The sequence below is a fragment of the Argopecten irradians genome, chromosome 13 (assembly GCF_041381155.1).
Source record: "Argopecten irradians isolate NY chromosome 13, Ai_NY, whole genome shotgun sequence".
In the NCBI taxonomy this organism is placed as follows: Eukaryota; Metazoa; Mollusca; class Bivalvia; order Pectinida; family Pectinidae; genus Argopecten; species Argopecten irradians.
In genome coordinates this window covers 19,633,332-19,656,902 of record NC_091146.1, presented here as the reverse complement: position 1 = coordinate 19,656,902, position 23,571 = coordinate 19,633,332, and the positions used below count along the sequence as shown (strand labels likewise).

The 23,571-nt window shown below is 33.6% G+C and overlaps 1 protein-coding gene across 5 annotated transcripts in view; it reads right to left on the bottom strand.

Moving 5' to 3' along the window:
* The window catches only part of LOC138306770 (uncharacterized), a 29,571-nt gene extending 6,565 nt beyond the window's left edge, over positions 1-23,006 (bottom strand). Inside the window, exons 1-8 of one of the 5 annotated variants that reach the window (XM_069247246.1) lie at positions 22,887-22,953; positions 11,778-11,861; positions 10,344-10,404; positions 9,238-9,798; positions 8,615-8,674; positions 8,265-8,486; positions 7,829-7,947; positions 2,497-2,846 (exon numbers count right to left, since the gene is read on the bottom strand). In XM_069247246.1, coding sequence (XP_069103347.1) covers positions 2,497-2,846; positions 7,829-7,947; positions 8,265-8,486; positions 8,615-8,674; positions 9,238-9,523 — 1,037 coding nt within the window. In that variant the 5' untranslated portion in view covers positions 9,524-9,798; positions 10,344-10,404; positions 11,778-11,861; positions 22,887-22,953. Of the gene's footprint in view, positions 1-2,496; positions 2,847-7,828; positions 7,948-8,264; positions 8,487-8,614; positions 8,675-9,237; positions 9,799-10,343; positions 10,405-11,777; positions 12,058-22,886 lie in introns of those variants that run through there. The other 4 variants (XM_069247247.1, XM_069247243.1, XM_069247244.1 and 1 more) reach the window with 4 other exon arrangements.
* Positions 23,007-23,571: the final 565 nt, after the last annotated feature.

The window sequence follows — 23,571 nt, the reverse complement described above, 5'->3', positions numbered from 1 at the left end:
TTATTCTATATTTGCTTAAGGATGGTCACTGTGTAAGTACGCAAAAACTATGTAAATCTACGATACAAAATTATCTATAGAAAGCTAAAGGCGGAAATTAATTAATTAATTAGTTATATATTTTCAAAATAAAACAATATTGGCACAAATAAAAATACAATACAGAATTTCCACGTAAAATTACTTTTACAAATTTTAAAATTGTCTAGATATGATCTGTATGCAATAATTAGATAGATGAAATTATTTATATAATTTAATTTTTATACATTGATTTGGTATCAGCGTTCTCTGTCAGACAATTTTTTACTCTGTATCCAGGTATTTGTTTACCTTATAGTTTATGCATGTGACTTAAATTTAAAAAAAAAGTCTTGAATCTTGGATTTTTATAACCATTCGGTCACTATATTCTCCCTCATTCCTAACACTAAATCCCTCTTAACATAGGTGAACGATAAACATAATTCCAAGGTTGTTCCGTTTCGAAGAATGATCGTTTATTAATTATTGGTTATAATCGATTATCTCTAATATTCAATGATTTCTTTCACAGGTCGGTTTTCATAATAACATTCCTTCCAAATACCAGTGTATCATCTTTTATATTCAATGACAGTATCGTCAAGTATGGCAGTGCCTGTAGAGTTAAAAATTTTTTTTTTTAAAGTCAAGTCCCCAATCGGAACGCATTCCTATTATCTGAAGCGTTTGTATCAGGAAGGCATCACGTATTGCTTATTTTCTTTTTTATATGAAACACTCAAAATCGTTAAACTCGCGAAGAAGGTGGCGTGATGACTAACCTAGGTTGTGTAGACAAACAAGAACAAAAAACTTACATTTCCAATAAACAAAAATACATATTACGACATAGCGAAACAGGTCGTGGATTAACAATAACCGGACTATCGAGCGTTATATACAGACATGGGGTAGTGTAAACATTAATTTAGGTGTTTTCTTGATACATTATTAACACAGTATTTACGTGATGAAACGTTTCACGTTCAAGAAAATTAAGATATGCTTGCATTAACTATATACAAGGTGGGAGTGACGAACAGACGTTTTGCATTTGCATGTATTTGAGAATTATAATTTGGATGGACAGGATCATATTCCTAGAATTAATCTTATGAAATATGCACCCGGATATCAGGGGTCGTCACAACCAGTCAGAAGCTGACGACAACTTCTGATCTAAAATAAGTTTATTAACAACATTAGGGTGTTGTCGTTATCTGAATTTTAGGTGTGCTAACAAGGCATTTTGTCCCGATAATAAAACGATGCCTTATTACAGAAGGACTCAAACAACTGCATCTTGTTACTCAGAATCTTTTGATTAAGCAAATAATAATCAATTAATACCGCTATATATTACAGTTTAATAGAACAGGAAGATATGTATATTATTCATTGCTATGGGTAATATCTTCTAATTATATATGTGTCTACTGAATAACTATCATTTGTATTTTCAGCAATACGTATGATTTTTGTTAATCCTAAAAATGATTTAATATTACTTTATAGATCTAGTCCAGTACAAATATGCTTTAAAAGATGCAATATGTTTCTAAATTGTATATATACATTTTGTAATACATGTATGCAATCATGTGGAGAGGGTATATATAGGCTTTGCCTGCTGCCCGATCCAGAATTAAATCTTGTTTTCACAAAATTGGTGAAATATGTGTTCCAACATAAAATCAAATATCTATTAATCGGGCATCACTACAGATACTTAACACAGGTGGTGATGATCATTATAAAGTCAGTTTGGCTGATTGACTATGGAAGAAATATCGTAATTGTTTTCGTCTTGGATTAGAAAAAAAACACATGTTCCACATCTATTCTGACAGTACCACGATGCCCTTAACATGGCCTTAGGTATCAGATCTGTAGATGTGTGATTTTGAGTTTTTGGCTCGCCTGTTATTCGTCTTTGAGTTATGAATTGCACCCATTTAAAAGAAATGAAAAAAGTAATTTGTGAAATATCGACTAAACTAAAAATCTGTATTTAATTTGTGTATTGATTGCAGTGAATCAAGTGTTACATAAACTAATAGAGTCAAACATGGCCATCCTTGAATACAAAAATGACCACTTTCGATATTTGCATTGTATTCCTTGAAATAAAAAAAAAAATAGACGATCACATTTAGAATATCGATTTGGGTTGTAATACAATGTAAGATGTGTTTTAGTCAATATGTCTTTTCGAAACAGATATGGCGATCACCGGGGGGAGGGCATACCTTGTATGGTCCATTATTTTTCTTAATGATCATGTCATATAAAATTATATGCAAATTTCCTGCTTTCTTAAATTTTCAACGATTTTGACTTGAAACTCCTATCTATTCCCATACAGTGGAAGCAAATATCTCTAAAGGATACATTTGATACTGTGTGAAAATAGGATTGAGTTAATTCGCACATCTAATTCGGATGTGCCTTTTACATACGCATTATACTTACAGTAGGAATGGTTTGATCTCTTCCTCGTGTAGCGGTACTGGTAGTCTGGAGTTTGTATCCATCAGATCCTCAAACATCATAACAGTGACACCCGCATGTTTAAGTCTCACAAGTTCGTGTTGTAACGCTACCCATCGAGCAGGGACAGGCTTCATCCACTGCGATTGAAGCGGGGCAATACGGAGTACTGTCTGCCAGATGTATTCGTAGAGCTCTTTGTTTTTTGTTGAATCATTTAAGTTGGCAATGGCAAACACTCCCAGGACTTGATTATCCATGATCTCTCGTAAATGTGGATCAGCATTGAGTTTATCCAGAACTGTTCCAAACTTCTCTTCCTGTTCTGCTTCCTGCAGTAGTTAATTCAATTTCAAATATCAAGCACTATATTTGACACAAATAAAGATTTTTAAATTAGTTAACAAATTGTTTTATAATGAAGCTGCCAAAATCCATGCATGTTTACTTTATTTCAGATAAGATAATGTGTCACATGTAAAAGTATAGTGGGTCTCAACCAGTTATAGCAATGTACTACGTGTTGTGATGTACCAGTTATTGTGATGTACCAGTTACCGTGATGTACCAGGTATCGTGAAGAACCAGTTATCGGGATGTACCAGTTATCATGATGTACCAGTTATCGTGATGTACCAGTTATCGTGATGTACCAGGTATCGGGTTGTACCAGTTATCGTGATGTACCAGTTATCGGGATGTACCAGTTATCGTGATGGACAAGTTACAGTGATGTACCAGGTATCGTGAAGTACAAGTTATCGTGATGTACCAGTTACCGTGATATACCAGTTATCGTGAAGTACCAGTTATCGCGATGTACCAGTTATCGTGATGTACGAGTTACAGTGATGTACCAGTTATCGTGAAGTACCAGTAATCGTGATGTACCAGTTACTGTAAGGTACCAGTTATCGTGATGTACCAGTTATCGTGATGTACCAGTTATCGTGCTGTACCAGTTATCGTGCTGTTACAAGTACCGTGATGTACCAGTTACCGTGATGTACCAGTTACTGTAAGGTACCAGTTATCGTGATGTACCAGTTATCGTGCTGTACCAGTTACCGTGATGTACCAGTTACCGTGATGTACCAGTTACTGTAAGGTACCAGTTATCGTGATGTACCAGTTACCGTGATGTACCAGTTACCGTGATGATGTACCAGTTATCGTGATGTACCAGTTATCGTGATTTCTGTGCACGCCCTTTATCCCGCTCTCTTTATTTTGGATATTTTTCGAGCAGCTAAACTTATATAGTTTCGTAAGAGTCCATTCAACAAAAATACCTGTTCATTTGCAACCGATTATGCTAACAAATCTACGTTTTCCCTCTGCAATCAATGCTTGTAGCATGCAATGACAGTCTGTAATAGTTTTAAATCATGACTTATTTGTATATTAATGCTGAAATTTCATGAAGTTTTTCTATAGTTTATTTTGTTTGATGAGCAGTCTCAAAACTCGTCTGCGTCAAAGTAGGGCAACGTATGCAAAATCTTAGCCGGAAAGCTTATTGTTTGATACGAAATGATCTGTGAAGGTTTTCACATGCTAAAATTTTAATAACATACTTTTATAAAATACTATAGGCTAAGTCGTAATTATTTACACAAATTGCATTAAGTTGATATAAAATAATGAAAGGTGTCTAAGACATTACTATAAAACATATTAATTTTAAACAATTCACATAAAGAAATATGACAATTTTTTTATTTGATATCAAAATGATTAACTTCACATTTAATTAGGAATAATTAGGAAAAAGAAAACATTGAAGTTTTACCGTCGCCTGCACCATTTCTTGCTTTTAGTTATGACCTATTTTGTAGAAAATGTGTCAACGTAGTACTTGTATATAGTCGAAGACACCTTTAGACAGTGCTGGGAGTAGAAGTTTCAGTGATGCTTTCGATCAGTCACAGAATCCCGAAATAACTACGCATCACAGTTATATTAATCCACTAAGAGTTGTAAAATATATTTTGACAAGTTTTGATGAAATAAGTAGGTTTTGAAAGGACATCTCTTGAAGATATTGAAATTATGATTAAACAGCTGGCCATGTACTCATCGTCAGCATGTGCCAAGTAGTAGTTAAAATAAAAGGAGTTGATAGAAAGTATGTTATCAAAACAGCTTAATGAATTTTTACTAGTTATTCATGTCACATCTCGATGAATTCTGAGCGCTAGTTCTGACAAAATCATTAGAAAAACCACGAACAAATCACGATAACTACTCGCGACTAGGCATATTTGTTTTTCCTGCAACTGTCTTGTGTGCTGACCATTAACCACTGCGGAAGAAACTTGTGTTTTATTTGTCAATTTAAAATGCTCTATCCGTCAATACGATGACGTAAATATGCAACACATCCCACGGGGCTTTTAGTAAATTGATTCAAGACTTTATGTGACGTCACATCCACAGGAACGACGTAATTTTTTTTTTCTTTGTCTATGGATATAACACATTTAAATGGCAAGACCAAGTATCGCTACCCGGACGGCACGAAATAGTGTTTAATACCTTAACTTTGTGTTTTTTAAAGTTTGTTCTTATGTTAAATTTTGGAGTGAGGGTGTCATCATTTATTTCTAACATTCATAAATCTTGGTTATTCATGATCTAATGGATGCATTACACATGATTACAACGACAACGTTCGATCACTTAAGCCTTGAACGACCTTATTCGAAACGAGTTCAAATATAATGGATCTGTAATACTCATTACATGTAGAATATGTAGAATATGTAGAACATGTAGAACATGTATAATATGTAGAACATGTAGAACATATAGAGTATGTAGAACATGTAGAATATGTAGAACATGTAGAATATGTAGAACATGACATGAACATGAACATGTAATAATAGATAACATGTAGAATATGTAGAACATGTAGAATATGTAGAACATGTAGAATATGTAGAACATGTAGATAGTAGAACATGTAGAACATGTAGAGATACATGTAGAACATGTAGATAGAACATGTAGAACATAGAACATGTAGAATGTGTAGAATATGTAGAACATGTAGATTATGTAGAATATGTAGAGCATGTAGAACATATAGAACATGTAGAACATGTAAAATATGTAGAACATGTAGAATATGTAGAACATGTTGAATATGTAGAATAATTAATATGTAGAACATGTTGAATATGTAGAATATGTAGAACATGAACATGTAGAATATGTAGAATATGTAGAACATGTAGAACATGTTGAATATGTAGAATATGTATGTAGAACATGTAAACATGTGAATATGTAGTAGAATGATGTAGAATATGTAGAATGTAGAATAGTACAAAATGTAGAATAATTATTATGTAGAACATGTTACAATGCTGTAGATTATGAAGAACATGTAGAATATGTAAAATATGTAGGAAATGTAGAACATGTAGAACATGTACATGTACAATATGTAGAACATGTAGAACATATAGAATATGTAGAATAATTATTATGTAGAACATGTTGAATATGTAAAATATGTAGGAAATGTAGAACATGTAGAACATGTACATGTACAATATGTAGAACATGTAGAACATATAGAATATTGTGTCATTTTCCGTCCGAAACCTGTCGTGTAAATCAAATAGGTTTGGATTATCAATCGAAATTACAACTATTTAATTTGTTATAAACTCATTCCAAAAGGGACAAACTTCGAAACTTAGAGCTGGGTAATAATGCAAGCAAGTTTATCCTGAGAGGAAACATATAATAGTGGGGAATACGTTTTACTTTAGGAAAATACACGCATAACTAGGTAGTTTTGGATATATGTAAACTATTTGTTACATCTATCAATTGATTACATATATCTAGCCTAAAGCAAAAGTGTTTTCTAACTAAAGTCATGAGAGATCATTTTACATTTACTAATGATAAGATAATGGATACATGTATATGCTTTAGACATGTATATAACTATATTATACTAGTTCAAATATAATGGATCTGTAATACTCATTACATGTAGAATATGTAGAATATGTAGAACATGTAGAACATGTATAATATGTAGAACATGTAGAACATATAGAGTATGTAGAACATGTAGAATATGTAGAACATGTAGAATATGTAGAACATGAACATGTAGAATATGTAGAATATGTAGAACATGTAGAATATGTAGAACATGTAGAATATGTAGAATAATTAGAACATGTAGAGCATGTAGAATATGTAGAACATGTAGAATATGTAGAACATGTATAATATGTAGAATATGTAGAACATGAACATGTAGAATATGTAGAACATGTAGAATATGTAGAACATGTAGAACATGTAGAATATTAGAACATGTAGAGCATGTAGAATATGTAGACATGTAGAATAGAACATGTAGAATAGTAGACATGTAGAATATGTAGAACATAGAACATGTAGAATGTGTAGAATATGTAGAACATGTAGAATTATGTAGAACATGTAGAACATATAGAACATGTAAACATGTAAATATGTAGAACATGTAGAATATGTAGAACATGTTGAATATGTAGAATAATTAATATGTAGAACATGTTGAATATGTAGAATATGTAGAACATGAACATGTTGAATATGTAGAATAATTAATATGTAGAACATGTTGAATATGTAGAATATGTAGAACATGAACATGTAGAATATGTAGAATATGTAGAACATATAGAATATGTAGAACATGTAGAACATGAACATGTAGAATATGTAGAATATGTAGAACATGTAGAATATGTACAAAATGTAGAATAATTATTATGTAGAACATGTTACAATGCTGTAGATTATGAAGAACATGTAGAATATGTAAAATATGTAGGAAATGTAGAACATGTAGAACATGTACATGTACAATATGTAGAACATGTAGAACATATAGAATATGTAGAATAATTATTATGTAGAACATGTTGAATATGTAAAATATGTAGGAAATGTAGAACATGTAGAACATGTACATGTACAATATGTAGAACATGTAGAACATATAGAATATGTAGGAAATGTAGAATATGTAGAACATGTACATGTAGAATATGTAGAACATGTAGAACATATGGAATATGTAAAACATGTTGAATATGTAGAATATGTAGAACATGAACATGTAGAATATGTAGAATATAAAGGAAATGTAGAACATGTACAAAATGTAGAATAATTATTATGTAGAACATGTTACAATGCTGTAGATTATGAAGAACATGTAGAATATGCAGACTATGTAGAATATTGTTGTACATTTAAGTGTGTATAAGCGAATTGATGTTAAACGTCTTACGTCAGCTGACAATTTGTCTAGATGTGAACCCACCAATAATATTGGTGGGGTTCTAACATCAGTTCTTGCGTCTTCTACAGCATACGTGGCTACACTCTTTAACCACTGTCCCGTGATTTCTGCCAAAAGTATACACAAATGACAAATTTATGCTACATTTATAAGATCTTGATAATAAAAAATATGACAGCGAAAACATCAATGTGTGTAGAACTAGCAGCAGTTACAATTAACTTTTTAATACTTATCCCATAGCCTCAATGTCAAAGTAAATGTAAATGATCTAAAAAATATCGTTTATTGTGTATTTTCTAGCATGGGATTTCAATCGCAAGTCATGGAAGACTTGTATAATAGTGCAACATATGATTAAGAATTTATGAATTATGGCAAATGCAAAAATATGCCAGTTGCATATCGAGGAAAGGACACGTACCGTAGCCTGCTGCTGATTTTTCTGGGTCCATGCACATTTCCACATCTATAACGACTACAAATACCATGTTGCTAGAAAGGAAACAATGGATGGTGTTGTAGAAAACCTTCTCGCCACCGAAGTCGTATATAGTTACAAAGCCTTTCACTTCGTTGTCACCATCGGAAGTCTTAGTGCACATTATCTCGTGTACTAATTCTTTTTGTTCTGAAGAAACCTTTGCTGAAATACAGAGTAATTGCTTTCTTTATCAACAAAAATGATTTGCTGGCATAAATGGATAATTTCCGCAATATCATATATATCAAAGTAATGTCGATACCTTTACATTATTAATACATGATACCTACACTTTGGCCTCTTTCCGAACATCACTCTCGACAAAAATTGTTTCATTTTCCGTCCGAAACCTGTCATGTAAATCAAATAGGTTTGGATTATCAATCGAAATTAGAACTATTTAATTTGTTATAAACTCATTCCAAAAGGGACAAACTTCGAAACTTAGAGCTGGGTAATAATGCAAGCAAGTTTATCCTGAGAGGAAACATATAATAGTGGGGAATACGTTTTACTTTAGGAAAATACACGCATAACTAGGTAGTTTTGGATATATGTAAACTATTTGTTACATCTATCAATTGATTACATATATCTAGCCTAAAGCAAAAGTTTTTTTCTAACTAAAGTCATGAGAGATCATTTTACATTTACTAATGATAAGATAATGGATACATGTATATGCTTTAGACATGTATATAACTATATTATACTAGTTTTGTAATTAAATTAATATTAGGTTTTCATGTACGTTTCATTTATAAGTTCGTATATTACAATCGACCAATTTGCTCCAAGGTAATTCTTTAGAGAGGGATATCACATTTGCTGCTTCTTCTGTTAGCAACAATGACGACGGTTTAACGTTCTTGTCCACTTCGATGTTAACTTATTACGTCACCTTGTATTTTACCTGTTTTTTGTTCTTTTGTCGTTAAGGACAAATGTGGTGCAGTTGAGACTGGAGGCGATGGTTTAGATTTGCCATTATACTCATTTTCTGGTTCCTTGTCGGCATTCCCTGTAACTGCCATTTTTCCTTTTGTGAAAAGTTCTGTCGTGTCTATGTCTTGCGGAGCTAACTGGGGTTCGCTCTTACTCCTTATAATATTCCTGTGTGGTATATTTGAAAAATGCTGAATAGGTTCTGGCTCTCCATCATCAGTGGTATCCTGTTTTCGGTGTTGATCAACGATCATTCGCAGTCGACGTCGAGCAGTGTTTATTTCTCCATCCACGTCAAGCTTTTGCCGGAAGCCTGTTTTCGGATTGAAGGCTAAGTAATTGACGTAAAAATCGGCAGTATCCGTAGACCCAGGTCCTCCTTTGGGGATACTTTCTTGTTTTAGTTGTTTCACCAAACATGATTTTCCAACTCCTTTATGGCCAACGACGGTAACAGTAATGTTGCGAGGCTTTTCAACAGCTTCTCTTATTCCTTCAGCGTATTCCTTCTGATGATGTTGTATTTGTTCTGAATTTTTTAATTATTTTAATCACATGACATTAGTATATATATAAATAGCTACATTATTATTATTTTTGCGCCACGACGATGTATATATGTATAACATGTACACATGTTTGAAACAAATTGAAATTACCTCTGCAAACACCAAGAATTTTGTTGAATCATTAAGTAAACGCAATTTTGTTCTGACATAGGGATGAGTTAATTTATTCATTTGATATACACTAGATAAACAAATTGGCATAGTGATAGAAAGCAAGTGACATTAACTTTGGGACTAAAGAATTAAGGCTATTAAATTAAGCTTAGCAAGACTCATACAAGATTAAACTGCCCCAATAAACTACAAAAAATAAATTTATAATTAATAACTATAATTAAATGCACAATATACTGCAATCTTCCAATAGACACGCATACCTTAAGTGTAAGGCTTTGATAGGTCTTAAGTGTTGACAGAACACTGTTATGAATTAATTCGATATTTGCACCTAAATGCGTATTACAGAAATAGCAAATATATTGCAGCTGTGTAAATTGCAACTCACCTTTTTCCCTTGCGAGCTTATTCTTCACAGATCGATAATCGTCGACAAATTCGCTATGAATCTACGAACATAATTGCAAAAATACAGCAAAGTCTGTTTGTATTGGGATTATTCTTTGCTTTCTTCAATATTTGAATCCATAGCTAATTATGTTCCTACTTGATAAATCACCTAAAATCTTAACGGCATAGTTAAAGGGAATAAGTTTTCATCCTTGTCGATAACATCTGGCTGTACATAGTTGTTGAATCATTAGAGGTCTGTAATATATAAATTTAACATTTTAATGAGGTCGATACATGGTTATATCGACCAAAGAAAAAATATTGACCGATGACGTAGTCCGAGGTCGATTTTTTTTCTATGATCGATATACCCACGTGTTGACCGAAATCAAAATGTTATACTTGTGTTTCTGGATTTTTTTTACAATTTGAAATGAATGAGTGTGAAACTAAATTAGCATCGCATTGTAAATTCTGCTTCGTGATGACATTTGCAATCTTAAGATTTTGTAACAAGTTAAATTTAAAAACAATATATGAAAACAGTATCAATTGATGTATTTCACGCTTTTATTACATGCACCCGATGCATGCGTGTTTGTAAATTACATACATGTACATGTACTCCATTATACTTTTAGCTCTATTACTTAAGGACACAGTCAATTAAATGTATAGTTTGTTCTCCGTTGAAATAATCCACTTCGACGTCAAACATATATTAACATATTCAGATTGGCATTAATACACATTCTTTTATGCCTAGTATTCCATTCCTTAAAATAAAAAATCGTATACACGCAGTAGGATTTGCCTAGGCCTAATAATGTAGCTAGTCTAGGTGGAATTAGAAAAATAAACATCAAACGTATTCGCTATTGCTTCAGACGCTTAATGAATTTTATTCGTTTATTAAAGTTTATATATGGTTACGGTTTGTTTCAAAGCGACAGGAACACGAAGCGTTTTGGTAACGTAGACGATAACGTTATCTAAAAGGTAACCGTGCAATATACTTTCTTTATAAACCACTTCCGGAAAAATCGTGCAATATAGTTTTTATCGGTTATCACGTGGCGTGTTTTTGACCAATGAAGTGACAAAAAATCCAGAATAATAATAAACAAAAATATCAAATTGTAAAATGTCATACGTCTTACGATATTATAGAATCGCCTACGTTAAGTCGTATACCTATTTTTTTTTTATTCAAACATGATTCATGTTGCAACTTGCCAAGCTTTACATCTATCTAATAAATATGTATATCACAAGAAAGTGTTTGTGTAATGTAACTAGCTATGTCATATATACCACACTGCAATTGATCTGTACAACAAAGCATTTTTGATCACCATATATTTGTAGCAATGCCTACATTATTAAAGTATACAAAGCGAAAAAAATCCACTCTCTGCATACATTTTACCTTGTTAGGATCGGCTCCTTTTAATAGAAGAAACGATACGATATCATCCAGATTTTCATTTACAGCCGTATCCAATGCATGGGACTGGAAGACAGAGATGGCAGCCGTTAATGAATGCAAGGATTGCACTTCAGTATACATGATACATATGAGGAATATGGACAATGAAGCTATCTGTCTTAATCAGACACTATTGTGATTTATTAACACTTGCTTATTAAATGGACAACACAGACTCACACAAAGCTATTCACAACAAATTATCATAGTTAGAAATAAACTATTAATTCACACTCTAGAAATATGCAATCATCAAAAAAATAGCTTCAGACGTTTGATCTTTGCGACATCCTGATAGCATTATATTGGTTATTTATAACTCAGATGAGCCATACAGACGTCATTAAAAACCGATAGCATTTCATAGTCTATAATGTATCCAGGAGAATTTTCTAAAAAAAATCAATCCTTGCCCTATGACTGTAAATTAAAAATAGATCATAGAGACCATAAAAAACAACTGTTATACATACTCTAAAATTAGTGCATTTTCATACTTGCATTTCCCGAACAATTCTAGATGATGTTGAAACTATATATCCAAAACATTGTAGTTGGCAAAATACTGTTTTTTTATTTAGTACAATTTATGACCTAAATATGGTACACCTTGTAAATTTGGATATAAAGATCTGACTTTAGCTATCACACAAGATGGCATCAATTCTCTCACTGATCCAACCCAAACAATTTCCTCATTATTTTCTGTTGATATTCGTAATGCTAGTGTTTTTTCTCTTCAAATAACGAGGGTCTCTCCACACACCACGATCTGATAACATTTTCCAAAATTTCTTGTATTTAGACTTTCTTACTAAATTGTTTCCCTCCCTGGCACACTGACCCCTGCCTAGCCATGACTTATTAGTTTGTGTTACACATGGGTAACACAGACAATGGGGACATTCCTCTGGATGCAGCAGTACCAGGATCATTATCAATACCACATACGTTTGTTTCAACAGATTGCTGGTGTCCTGACTCTGTATCCTGTGTTATCTCACTAATTTTCTGACCAGTCTCCGTGGTTTCACTAATTATATCTAGATCCCATTCTGAATGAGCGAAAAACGCTTCTATGGCCGCTTTCTGTTCTCGAGTCAATCTAATGGTCAAAATTAAATGGCTATTTTCTGCATTACTATCCATAATCACTTTCGGTCACAGAAATCCAAGCTGAAAATTAGCGGGACCAAATGAGTGGCGGGGGACTGGGCCGGGTGTGACAAATGGGTTTTATGCTATACCTTGATAGAACAATGTAAGGCTCGTTAAAGGGGACAACATATATATTTATTTATTTCTAATTATCACCAACACATCAGAACAATGTAACTGTAATAGATTATTGACATGGATTTTAAAAATGTTTACAATAGTTAACCTACCACATCTTTCTTTTGATAACATAAAAATAATTAATGAATTGGAAATTACCTATCTGTCCCCTTCTAAAGTACATGACACCAGAAATTCTTTGTTTTTTTTGTCAGAGAGACAGTCTATTCTGAGTTAAGGGGACAGCATACCTTCATTGAAGACAACCAAATTAGCTTGAATGTTTTTAATGAAACACCTTATGTATGTTATGTATTTTAATCAAACGAGTTACAAACAAAATATAATTGGACGTGATATTTGATAATATACAAACCAATTAGTGCAGAAATGTCATCCTCTGACCCCTCCAAATGACATAGTCCTACTGTTCATTATTTCATGATTAGAATGCTAAATTCTTTCAGTGCTTATATTATTTTCAAATATGGCAGAAACAAGTAGGATAAGAGACATCAATCGCGAAATGAATCCAAGGAAAAAGAGGCCAAGTGATAATCCGCAAGATCAGCACGAACGAAATAAGAAAAGAAAAGAACAACACTCCACTAAAGTACGAACCAGATTTGAGTTTATGTGTAAAGATGAAGCAGAAAAGTGCCATATTTTTAACAAAATGGATTCTATCAAAATGAAATTGGGAGAAGGAAAAATATCTAATATTGGAACAAAGGATCTTTTGAACTCTGTTTTTGATTTTTACATAGAACACAACCTGACGTCAAAGTAAACAAGAGATCATTCATGTTCAACGTCAGCAGCATCATCTCATGAAATCCCGTAATTCTATCAATATATAGAAATGGAAAATGCTTTTAACGAAAGCTTATTTGTTGCAACACCTTCGGCTATCACTAATCTTTTGCAACAAATCTAGAACCATCAGAAAAAATGTTTCTATGAAATGAAGGTGGCTTCTGAAGAAAGGTTTAGACATGTAAGCAAGTTTCTGATCAAATGCAGTGAAGGCCATACCTTGACATGGTATTCATCACCACATGTGGAAGGAGGAAAGCTCTTCGGTAACCTGAAGTTAGCCCATGGCTATTTCTCATCTGGCATTCTACCAATTCAGTTTGAGAAATTTTGCAAAGGAGCTAACCTTGGAACAATGGGAGACAAATATCTGGCCGATTTACAGGAAAGCTATGCACCAATTGTACAGGAACTTCCATCATCAAATATTTTATAGAGGAGAGAGAGGATACACAAAACTGCAATGAACATGGCACATGACAAAAAGCGTTGGGAAAGCCGCAAAAAAATCACTCAAGGGACAAAAAAGAATCACGGAAAAACCTGGCACAGTGAACTCTCTGACAAAGCTGCATCTATTCGGACCCATATATATTGGTGTATACAAAATTGCAATAGAAATGCTGACATACTACGACAACACATATCTAACATATCTGAACACTACAAAGGAAATCACAAAGTATGTCCCTCTACGTCACGATGCAGATCAGATCCAGAATATGAAAGCACAAAAAATACCATCAGGACTCCAGAGGCTGAACAAATGTTGAAAGATTTCCTTTTGAAATTATAAGTTTACAGAAATGCTCAGGATTACTGTTATTGCAAAGACACACACTACGTCGAATCATTCAACATCTCTCTCCTCCAATACCATGATAAGAGAATAGTATTTAAATGAATGCTCATACAAAATGAGAATCAACCTTTCAATTTTAGACTGGAATGAACATGTGGATAGGCAAATAACATCCAGACAAACAGTATTTGAGGACATAAAATCACAACGACAAAAGTTGGGGTCTTCAGTGCACAAAAGGAAGACATGCAATTTTCGTGAATATATCTGGGTTCTGTGGATGGAGCATATGTATACCAACTAGCTGGACTATATTTACTAATTCATAGATACTCATATTCACATTTATTAATAACTTGTTATCTGTAATATTTTAAGTCAATTCTGTGGTGAACACATTGAAAAAAAAATCAGGAAATGTACTTTGGTGACAATCATAAGGTATGTGCACCCCGTGTTGGTATCAGCCCTAGGTCTAAAATTATATTGCAGTGTGTGGAGACCCTCCCAGCAGGCTGTGTTAACTCCTCCCGTTACACTAGTCACAAGTTAAAAATGCGCGGTACCAGGGTACCGCATGTTGGGGGTTACTTAAGTGTATATACGATCTTCAGAAATGATTGAAGAATACAATATGTAGATTATTAAACAAAAGCTAACATATTTTGGCATGTTTATGCAGGTAGTTTTAATAAAAAATAATACGAAGAATTCAGGTTCTTTAGGCCATTTTAAAATCACAAAAGGAAAAAGTAGTGTCATTTTAAAGGGGCAACTAGTAGTACTTTCAATATGCAAAGTTTAAAGAAAATTGAACTGTGGGCAGTTTCTATGACATTTTTAACATTAGCTTGAACACCACAAAATTTTGTTTAAAACCAAGATTCTTTTAGAAGACCGAGGAAAAAATATGACATTCCTCTTTTTGTTGTGTATCTCAAGGATTATTCATGTTCAAAAAGTGACTACTACTTGTGTAAAAAGATTTTTTTGGGATCGACCCAGAATGTCTGTCTTTGTCCCATGAGTGTTCTGTCAAAATGATATTTTGGATCGATCCCAAGGCAGTCAACTTTGAAGTTTGACCGCTATTTCTGAGAAAGTTTTATATGTAGATTTTGCTTGTGTCTCTAGTTGTTAGAAAAGTTAATGCCCGTATGAGGCGATCCTGAATTTTAATTGTAAGTTGTGAAGAGATCTTTTTCATTATTACCTGTATAAGTATGTCTATCTTGAAATGCTGATAAAAAAAATCAGCAAATTTAAAATGTGTTTATTTTACAAAGTTACTAAAGATTTTAATGGAAAAAGGAAAAAAAAAGAAAAAAAAAATTTTTTTCATTAAATGAATAAAAGCCTAACTATGATTGGTGTAAGGATACTTATCAATTTTGACTCTTTTCGTGATTTTTATTCTGAGGAATATTTCAGATTTTTGTTTATATATTATATGATATCCCTTTCCATTAAGATATTTTAATTCAAAATGACAGAATAAAAAGATTTCTTTTGTTTGTCAAGATGAAAGTAAAACAGAAATATGTTGTAGAATCAAACTCCAGTCTTACGAACTCATTGCAATGACAACAGCATGAGCTACAGACATAGAAGCTGACAGACATAGAAGCTGTATACATAGTATCTAAGTCTGCACTGTATATAATCTAATCTAAGACCTCTAGTGGCCACAGTAATAACTTATATTTACAAAACGTCTTTTAGTCAGTGATTGCCTTATAAATTGGAGTGTATAAAATGATAGGTTTCCTAACTTATATCTATACAGGTTATTATATACAAACGAATACAAGTTTATATCAATGTGTTATATAAAGAATTTTTAGCTTTATATCTGACCAGATTCTAGACATAACTATGGTAACAGTGCTCATGTATATGGTGGTGTTCACTGTGTACAGGACTGTAGGGCATTTCCATATTAACCTAGTTGTCTATATATAGGTACCAACAGGTGGTTTTCAAGGTCACAACACACGTGTGTTCTATCGGTCAGTTTGTAGCAAGTTTCCCCTAAATATGGGGGGTAACTGCCCATGCTTTGACCAATCAGTGGTCAGTTTTGTAAGCGGGGATGGGAAAGGGGTACAAAAGGGCCGTTCCTCTTGTCTTGAATAGGGACAATTGGCAAGGAGCAGGACCACGTCATACGCTGCTAAGTGTGACACTTGAGCGGTTTCTGTGTGAAATATGTACTTAGATTCATAGTTTACTAGGGATGGTGTATGATGGGAGAGATGTGGCGGAGAAGCGTATTATACAACAAGCATCATAAATTTCTTTGTGATTTCACAAAGAATACGGTGATATGTGACAGTCACATTGATTATAACAAGGGCCCAATGGGCCCGAATCGCTCACCTGCTATCTGGTAATCATGCATGGTTCATACCTCAAATAGGTAAAAAATGGTTCAAATAGGAGAGCGAATAAGAATTTATACCATGTCCAAGCACATTAGAGGTCATTTGCCTCTTGGTTATTAAGAAGAAGTCGTTTAAATATTTTAGCTTTATTGACCCCTGTGAACTTGAATGGAGGTCATGGTCATTCATTTGAACAAACTTGGTAGCCATTCGTCCCAGCATGTCACATGCCAAATATCAGGTATCTAGGCCTCTTGGTTATTAAGAAAATGTCTTTAGCCTATTTTAGTCTATTTGACCCCCGTGACCTTGAATGAAGGCAAAGGTCATTAATATGAACAAACTTGCTAGCCATTCGTCCCAGCATGTCACATGCCAAATATCAGGTATCTAGGCCTCTTGGTTATTAAGAAGAATTTGTTTAAAGAGTTTAGCCTATTTGACCCCTATGACCTTTAATGTAGTTCAACTTCATTCATTTGAACAAACTTGGTAGCGCTTGATCCCAGCATGCCACATGCCAAAGATCAGGTCCCTAGGCCTCTTGGTTATTAAGAATAAGTCGTTTAAAGATTTTAGACTATTTGACCTCTATGACCTTGAATGAATGTCAAGGTCATTCATTTGAACAAACTGTGTAGCCCTTCATCCCAAAATGTCAAAGGCTAAATATCAGGTATCAAGGCCTCTTGGTTATTAAGAAGATGTCGTTTGACCATTTCAGTCTATTTCCCTCCTGTGACCTCAGATGAAGGTCAAGGTCACTCATTTGAACAAATTTGGTAGCCTTTATCTCAGCATGCTACAGGCCCAATATCAGGTCCCTAGGCCTCTAGGTTATTGAAAAGAAGTCGTTTAAAGATTTTAACTTATTTGACCCCTGTGACCTTCAATGAATGTCAAGGTTATTCATTTGAACAAACATGGTAGCCCTTCATCCCATTATGTAACAGGCCTAATATCAGGTCCCTAGGCCTTTTGGTTATTAAGACGAAGTCGTTTAAATATTTTAGCTTATTTGACCCCTGTGACCTTGAATGGAGGTCAAGGTCATTCATTTAAACAAACTTGGTAGCCCTTGATCCCAGCATGTTACATGCCAAATATCAGGTCTCTAGGCCCTTTGATATTAAGAAAAAGTCGTTTAAAGCTTTTAGCCTATTTGACCTCTGTGACCTTAATGAAGGTCAAGGCATTCATTTGAACAAACATGGTAGCCCTTCATCCCATTATGTAACAGGCCTAATATCAGGTCCCTAGGCCTTTTGGTTATTAAGACGAAGTCGTTTAAATATTTTAGCTTATTTGACCCCTGTGACCTTGAATGAAGATCAAGGTCATTCATATGAACAAACTGTGTAGCCCTTCTTCCCAAAATGTCACAAGCCCGATGTCAGGTCTCTAGGCCTCTTGGTTATTAAGAAGATGACGTTTAGCCATTTGAGCCTATTTCCCCCTTGTGACCTCAGATGAAGATCAAGGTCATTCATTTGAATACGAATGGTACCCCTTCATCCCAGCATGTCACATGCCAAATATCAGGTCTCTAGGCCTCTTGTTTATGAAGCAGAACTCGTATCAGAATATTTAAGTCTATATGACCCCTGTGACCTTGAATGGAGGTCAATGTCATTCATTTGAACAAATTTGGTAGCCCTTTATCCCAGCATGCCACAGTCCCAATATCATGTCCCTAGGCCTCTTGGTTATTAAGAAGAAGTCGTGTAAAGATTTTACTCTATTTGACCACTGTGACCTTAAATGAATGTCAAGGTCGTTTTCTTGTACAAACTTTGTAGCCATTCATCCCATCATGTAACAGGCCTAATATCAGGTACCTAGGCCTCTTGGTTATTAAGACGAAGTCGTTTAAATATTTTAGCTTATTTGACCCCAGTGACCATGAATGGAAGTCAAGGTCATTCATTTGAACAAACTTGCTAGCCCTTCATCCCAGCATGCCACTGGCTCAATATCAGGTATCTAGGCCTTTTGGTTATTAAGAAAAAGTCGTTTAAAGATTTTAGCCTATTTGACCCCCGTGACCTTGAATGAAAGTCAATGTCATTCATATGGACAAACGTGGTAGTCCTTTTTCCCACCATGCCACATGCCAAATATCAGGTCCCTAGGCCTCTAGGCTTTTAAGAAAAAGTCGTTTAAATATTTTAGCCTATTTGGCCCCTATGACCTTGAATGAAGATCAAGGTCATTCATTTGAACAAACTGTGTAGCCCTTCATCCCAAAATGTCACAGGCCTAATATCAGGTCTCAAGGCCTCTTGGTTATTAAGAAGATGTCGTTTGACCATTTCAGCCTTTCCCCCCTGTGACCTCAGATGAAGGTCAAGGTCACTCATTTGAACACACATGGTAGCCCTTCATCCCAGCATGTCACATGTCAAATATCAGGTCTCTAGACCTCTTGGTTAAAAAACAGAACTCGTATCAGAATATTTAAGCCTATATCACCCCTGAGACCTTGCATGGAGGTCAAGGTCATTCATTTGAACAAACCTGGTAGCCCTTCATTCCAGCATGTCACAGGCCCAATTTCAGGTCTCTAAACCTCTTGGTTATCAAGACGAAGTCTGTTAAAGATTTTCACCTATTTGGTCCCCGTGACCTTAAATGAAGGTCAAGGTCATTCATTTGAACAATCTTGGTAGTCCTTCAACCCAGCATGCTATAAGTCAAATTTAAGGACTCTAGGTCTCAAAGTTTTGGAGAAGAAGTTGTTTAAATGAAAAAAAGTTGACGCCGGACGGGGTTTCATTCCATGCAGAACTCAATGACTAGTAGCGATTTAAATATTGACGGACGGACGGACGGACGACGGACGCCGCGCTATGACATAAGCTCACCGGCCCTTCGGGCCATGTGAGCTAATGATGTGATATTTTATCTGAGATAAAAAGATAGGTATTGTGAGTTTTGGATTTCGCCGTTAAACCCGAGATAAAGTAATACACATATTTCTTCTTTTTACGCTCTTTAGGCTACTTAGGCAATGACTGAATACTTCTCTTTTCATATTCTTGTAAAGCAAATGCAAACAGCAAGTCTTAACTTTATATATATACCTTACTTTATCAAATAATTCTCACATAAGACAGAAACAAACATTTTAAGTCACAGATATTTCTCATTTAAGTTTAAAATGCTTACAATTTTTAATTATCTCATGTCCCGAGACATTATATTACATTAAGTTTTAGACCCTACTTAGTTGCTGAAAAGAATTGATGAATCCGTTCTAATCTTATATATTACTGTTTACTCGTAGATTGTTGCGTTGTTTGTAAATTTTGACAAAATATGCAGAAAATTGTACATTTCAGTTTATAAGTCGACAGGGTTTAATACATATTCATGTCACCAAATAAGCATGCAATTAGGTTTACTAGTATTATTAGCATGTACTAGGAGTGCTAGTTTGACCGTATTTGACTTTACAGAGGCATATCGAGTCCTTCGATATATTTTGCATTCTGTAGCAACTAAATTCAAGTACACATAATAAGTGATATATAGGCATACACAAAATTACTAATTTAAAGAGGGTCTGAAACCTTAATTGGCATGTGTTACATACTAAATTTGATGGTATGTTAAGTGTGTAAATCTAGATTTACTAAATCTTACTGACATACTTGTCAAATGATAGCTATAGCATAAACACCATCAGTAATGATGATTGCACGTTATAAGGAATCTAGTGTTGTCAAATCTAGTCTGTGATATCAAAACCATTAAACATTAAACTGCTACGAATGTTAAATACCGATGAATCAGTTTTTGTATGATTAAATTGAATTGTAATTGATACTAATCAGTTTGATCAATCAATAATAAATCAATTCCTTATCAGGAAATAGGAATTCATTGTATTTAGGTTTGTATGCACTGTTGCATATTCATTACATGTACTGAGTTAAGAATGGATTTCCCATTTGTGTTTACTATATTCTAACTTCACAATAAAGAAATATTATTATACACGAGTAAATAGATAATTAGTTGGTTTTATGTATACTTGTTAAGTATACAAAATATTTGGAAAGTTAAACCTTAATTTATTTAATTGTTTACATCTTAATATTAGCGTTCCTATTCAACGCTGACAAAAGTAAGGAAATAAGAGTAATAATCAATTGTCAAATTACATTATATTTTTTTTTCAAAAGCAATTTTTATCGAAATCCTCAAGGGCATGTTCAGTTAAATAACTACTTCTATTAGAATGTAGTGTGTATATGTTTGTTGTTCATTTATTTTTCAGATTAATATGGTTTAGTTGAGTCTAAACATAATATCTACTACACATCAGGATTCCATAATGGGTGTCAAAGTAACGATGATATACTAGAATGATCTACCACTATATATCAGAATATCAAATCTATGTGGTGTATTATGAAATCCTGGATAAGGTTTATAATTAAGTTTTATTAAAAGGTATTGCATCTTACATTTAAACAGCAAGATACGAAAAGTTCCAATTTAATCATTTTATTTATTAAATCAATTTTAAGACCTGGAACAATTTTGAGATCGATCTCGAAAATAATTTTGCGACACTCCTGGAACTAAGACAGATTTGGGATCGATCCCAGGAATCATTTTGGCAGAAACACTCATGGGACCGAGACAAACGATTTGGATCGATCGCAAAAATCTTTCATTTTTGAAGATATTTTTATAGGCTTTCAAATTATCAGTCCGAAAACCATATCTCATATATTAAGAAATACAAAGCTATTAATGAAAAAAAATGTGTCTATTAAATTACAACCATCAGTCACTTTTTACATCTATATAATCCTTAAAATACACAAAGATACATGCCTTGATGCGACGTAGGTGATAATATATATCATGTCTCACTTTTTAATGTCGTTCGGAGTAAAGAACGGCCTACATCGAGAATGCATTGCTAATGCTTCTTAGTCATTGCTTATACGATTATATTCATAAAAATGAAACATGTTGGATACATCATATTACATTAAAAACTCTCTAATTTAATCTATTACAAGTGTTGTATGTGAAAGTATCGAGATACTGTGAAAAGAGAAAGACGGAAATGATAAAAATAAAATATCTGAACTTCTCGGCTGTTTTATTAACTTCATTTGACATATCACGCGTACGTACAACGTCAGGTACAACTATTTCCCCAAAACTAGTGTCCACAGTTCCTATGTAAGTTTTTTTCGTAGTTTAAACGTAATCTGTATACAACTTCTGACTCTTCTGAACTCATTTTAAAGTAATTACAAATAACGATATAGCACTGCGTAATGTTGATGGCAACTAGCAAATCAAATAACGGAAATTGAATACTGCTCTTCAATTTTGCCATGTTAATTTGCCAAGCTCCTTCAGGAGATGAGTTTTATCTGAAATTTCATATTTCATCAGACCTTTTCAAACACAATATTGACACTCCTCCTTTACCTATCTCGGTTTGTTTCAGACAAAAGTTGCTTTAAATCACATCATACTTCAATTATATCTTTATTAAGAGTAATATAAATCCAAAAAAATACTCTCTAAAACCAGTACAATAATGAAACTCTTATATAAATCGACAGGATGGCAAATGACTTATTACAAACTGAATATTAATCATTTGACAATTCATCAATGTGTAACGCATTATGGAATTTCGAAAACTACATACTTTCAATGGTTTGTTGTTTTAAATTGCACTTCAATGACGAACCAATCGAGGAGGAAATAAACGCATATATTTTATTCACTTACCGATTCGATGTCGGCCCCTTTATCAAGAAGAAGCCTCAGTATGTCAATATCCTTTTTACGTACTGCTGCTGTCAAAGGGTCACCCTAGAAAGCGAGAATTACAAACACCAATGACAATGGCTATTTAAAGATAACCTTAGTTCTGCATTCAATATAAAATTCTCAGCGAACAAAAAATAATAAAAAGACACCATAACAATTCTTTACCATGGATTTTGTTGACAATAATACGTTCATGTTATTTGCATGATGTAAACAGTATCCTTAACTAAACGTTAACTTGCTCTATAGATGCATATATGGTATATCCACACTTATTGTGTATCACAGACATTGCTATTATATTGTTTGACTAGCTTACATTATAGAAACAACCGTTTTGCCTTTAATTTGCAGTATAAATTCGTAAATAAAGAACAAAATGCAAATTGAACTGAGCAGGCAACGAAATATGCAGTGAGTATTTTCAAAGATTTCTGCCTGGAAAAAATGTATTTAGACGCCTCCGATCATGACATTTCTAAACGTCAGAAGTGGCCACAATCGTTTAAACAAATTGTTATTTGTGATCGTACATAATTGTTTGGCCTGTCATTTTTGTTCAATTCGTTATGTACTAAAAACATTATTACCTTCTTTTGAGGGCACTGTGGTCTCATAGTGTTGTCTTGTGATGGCATAGTAC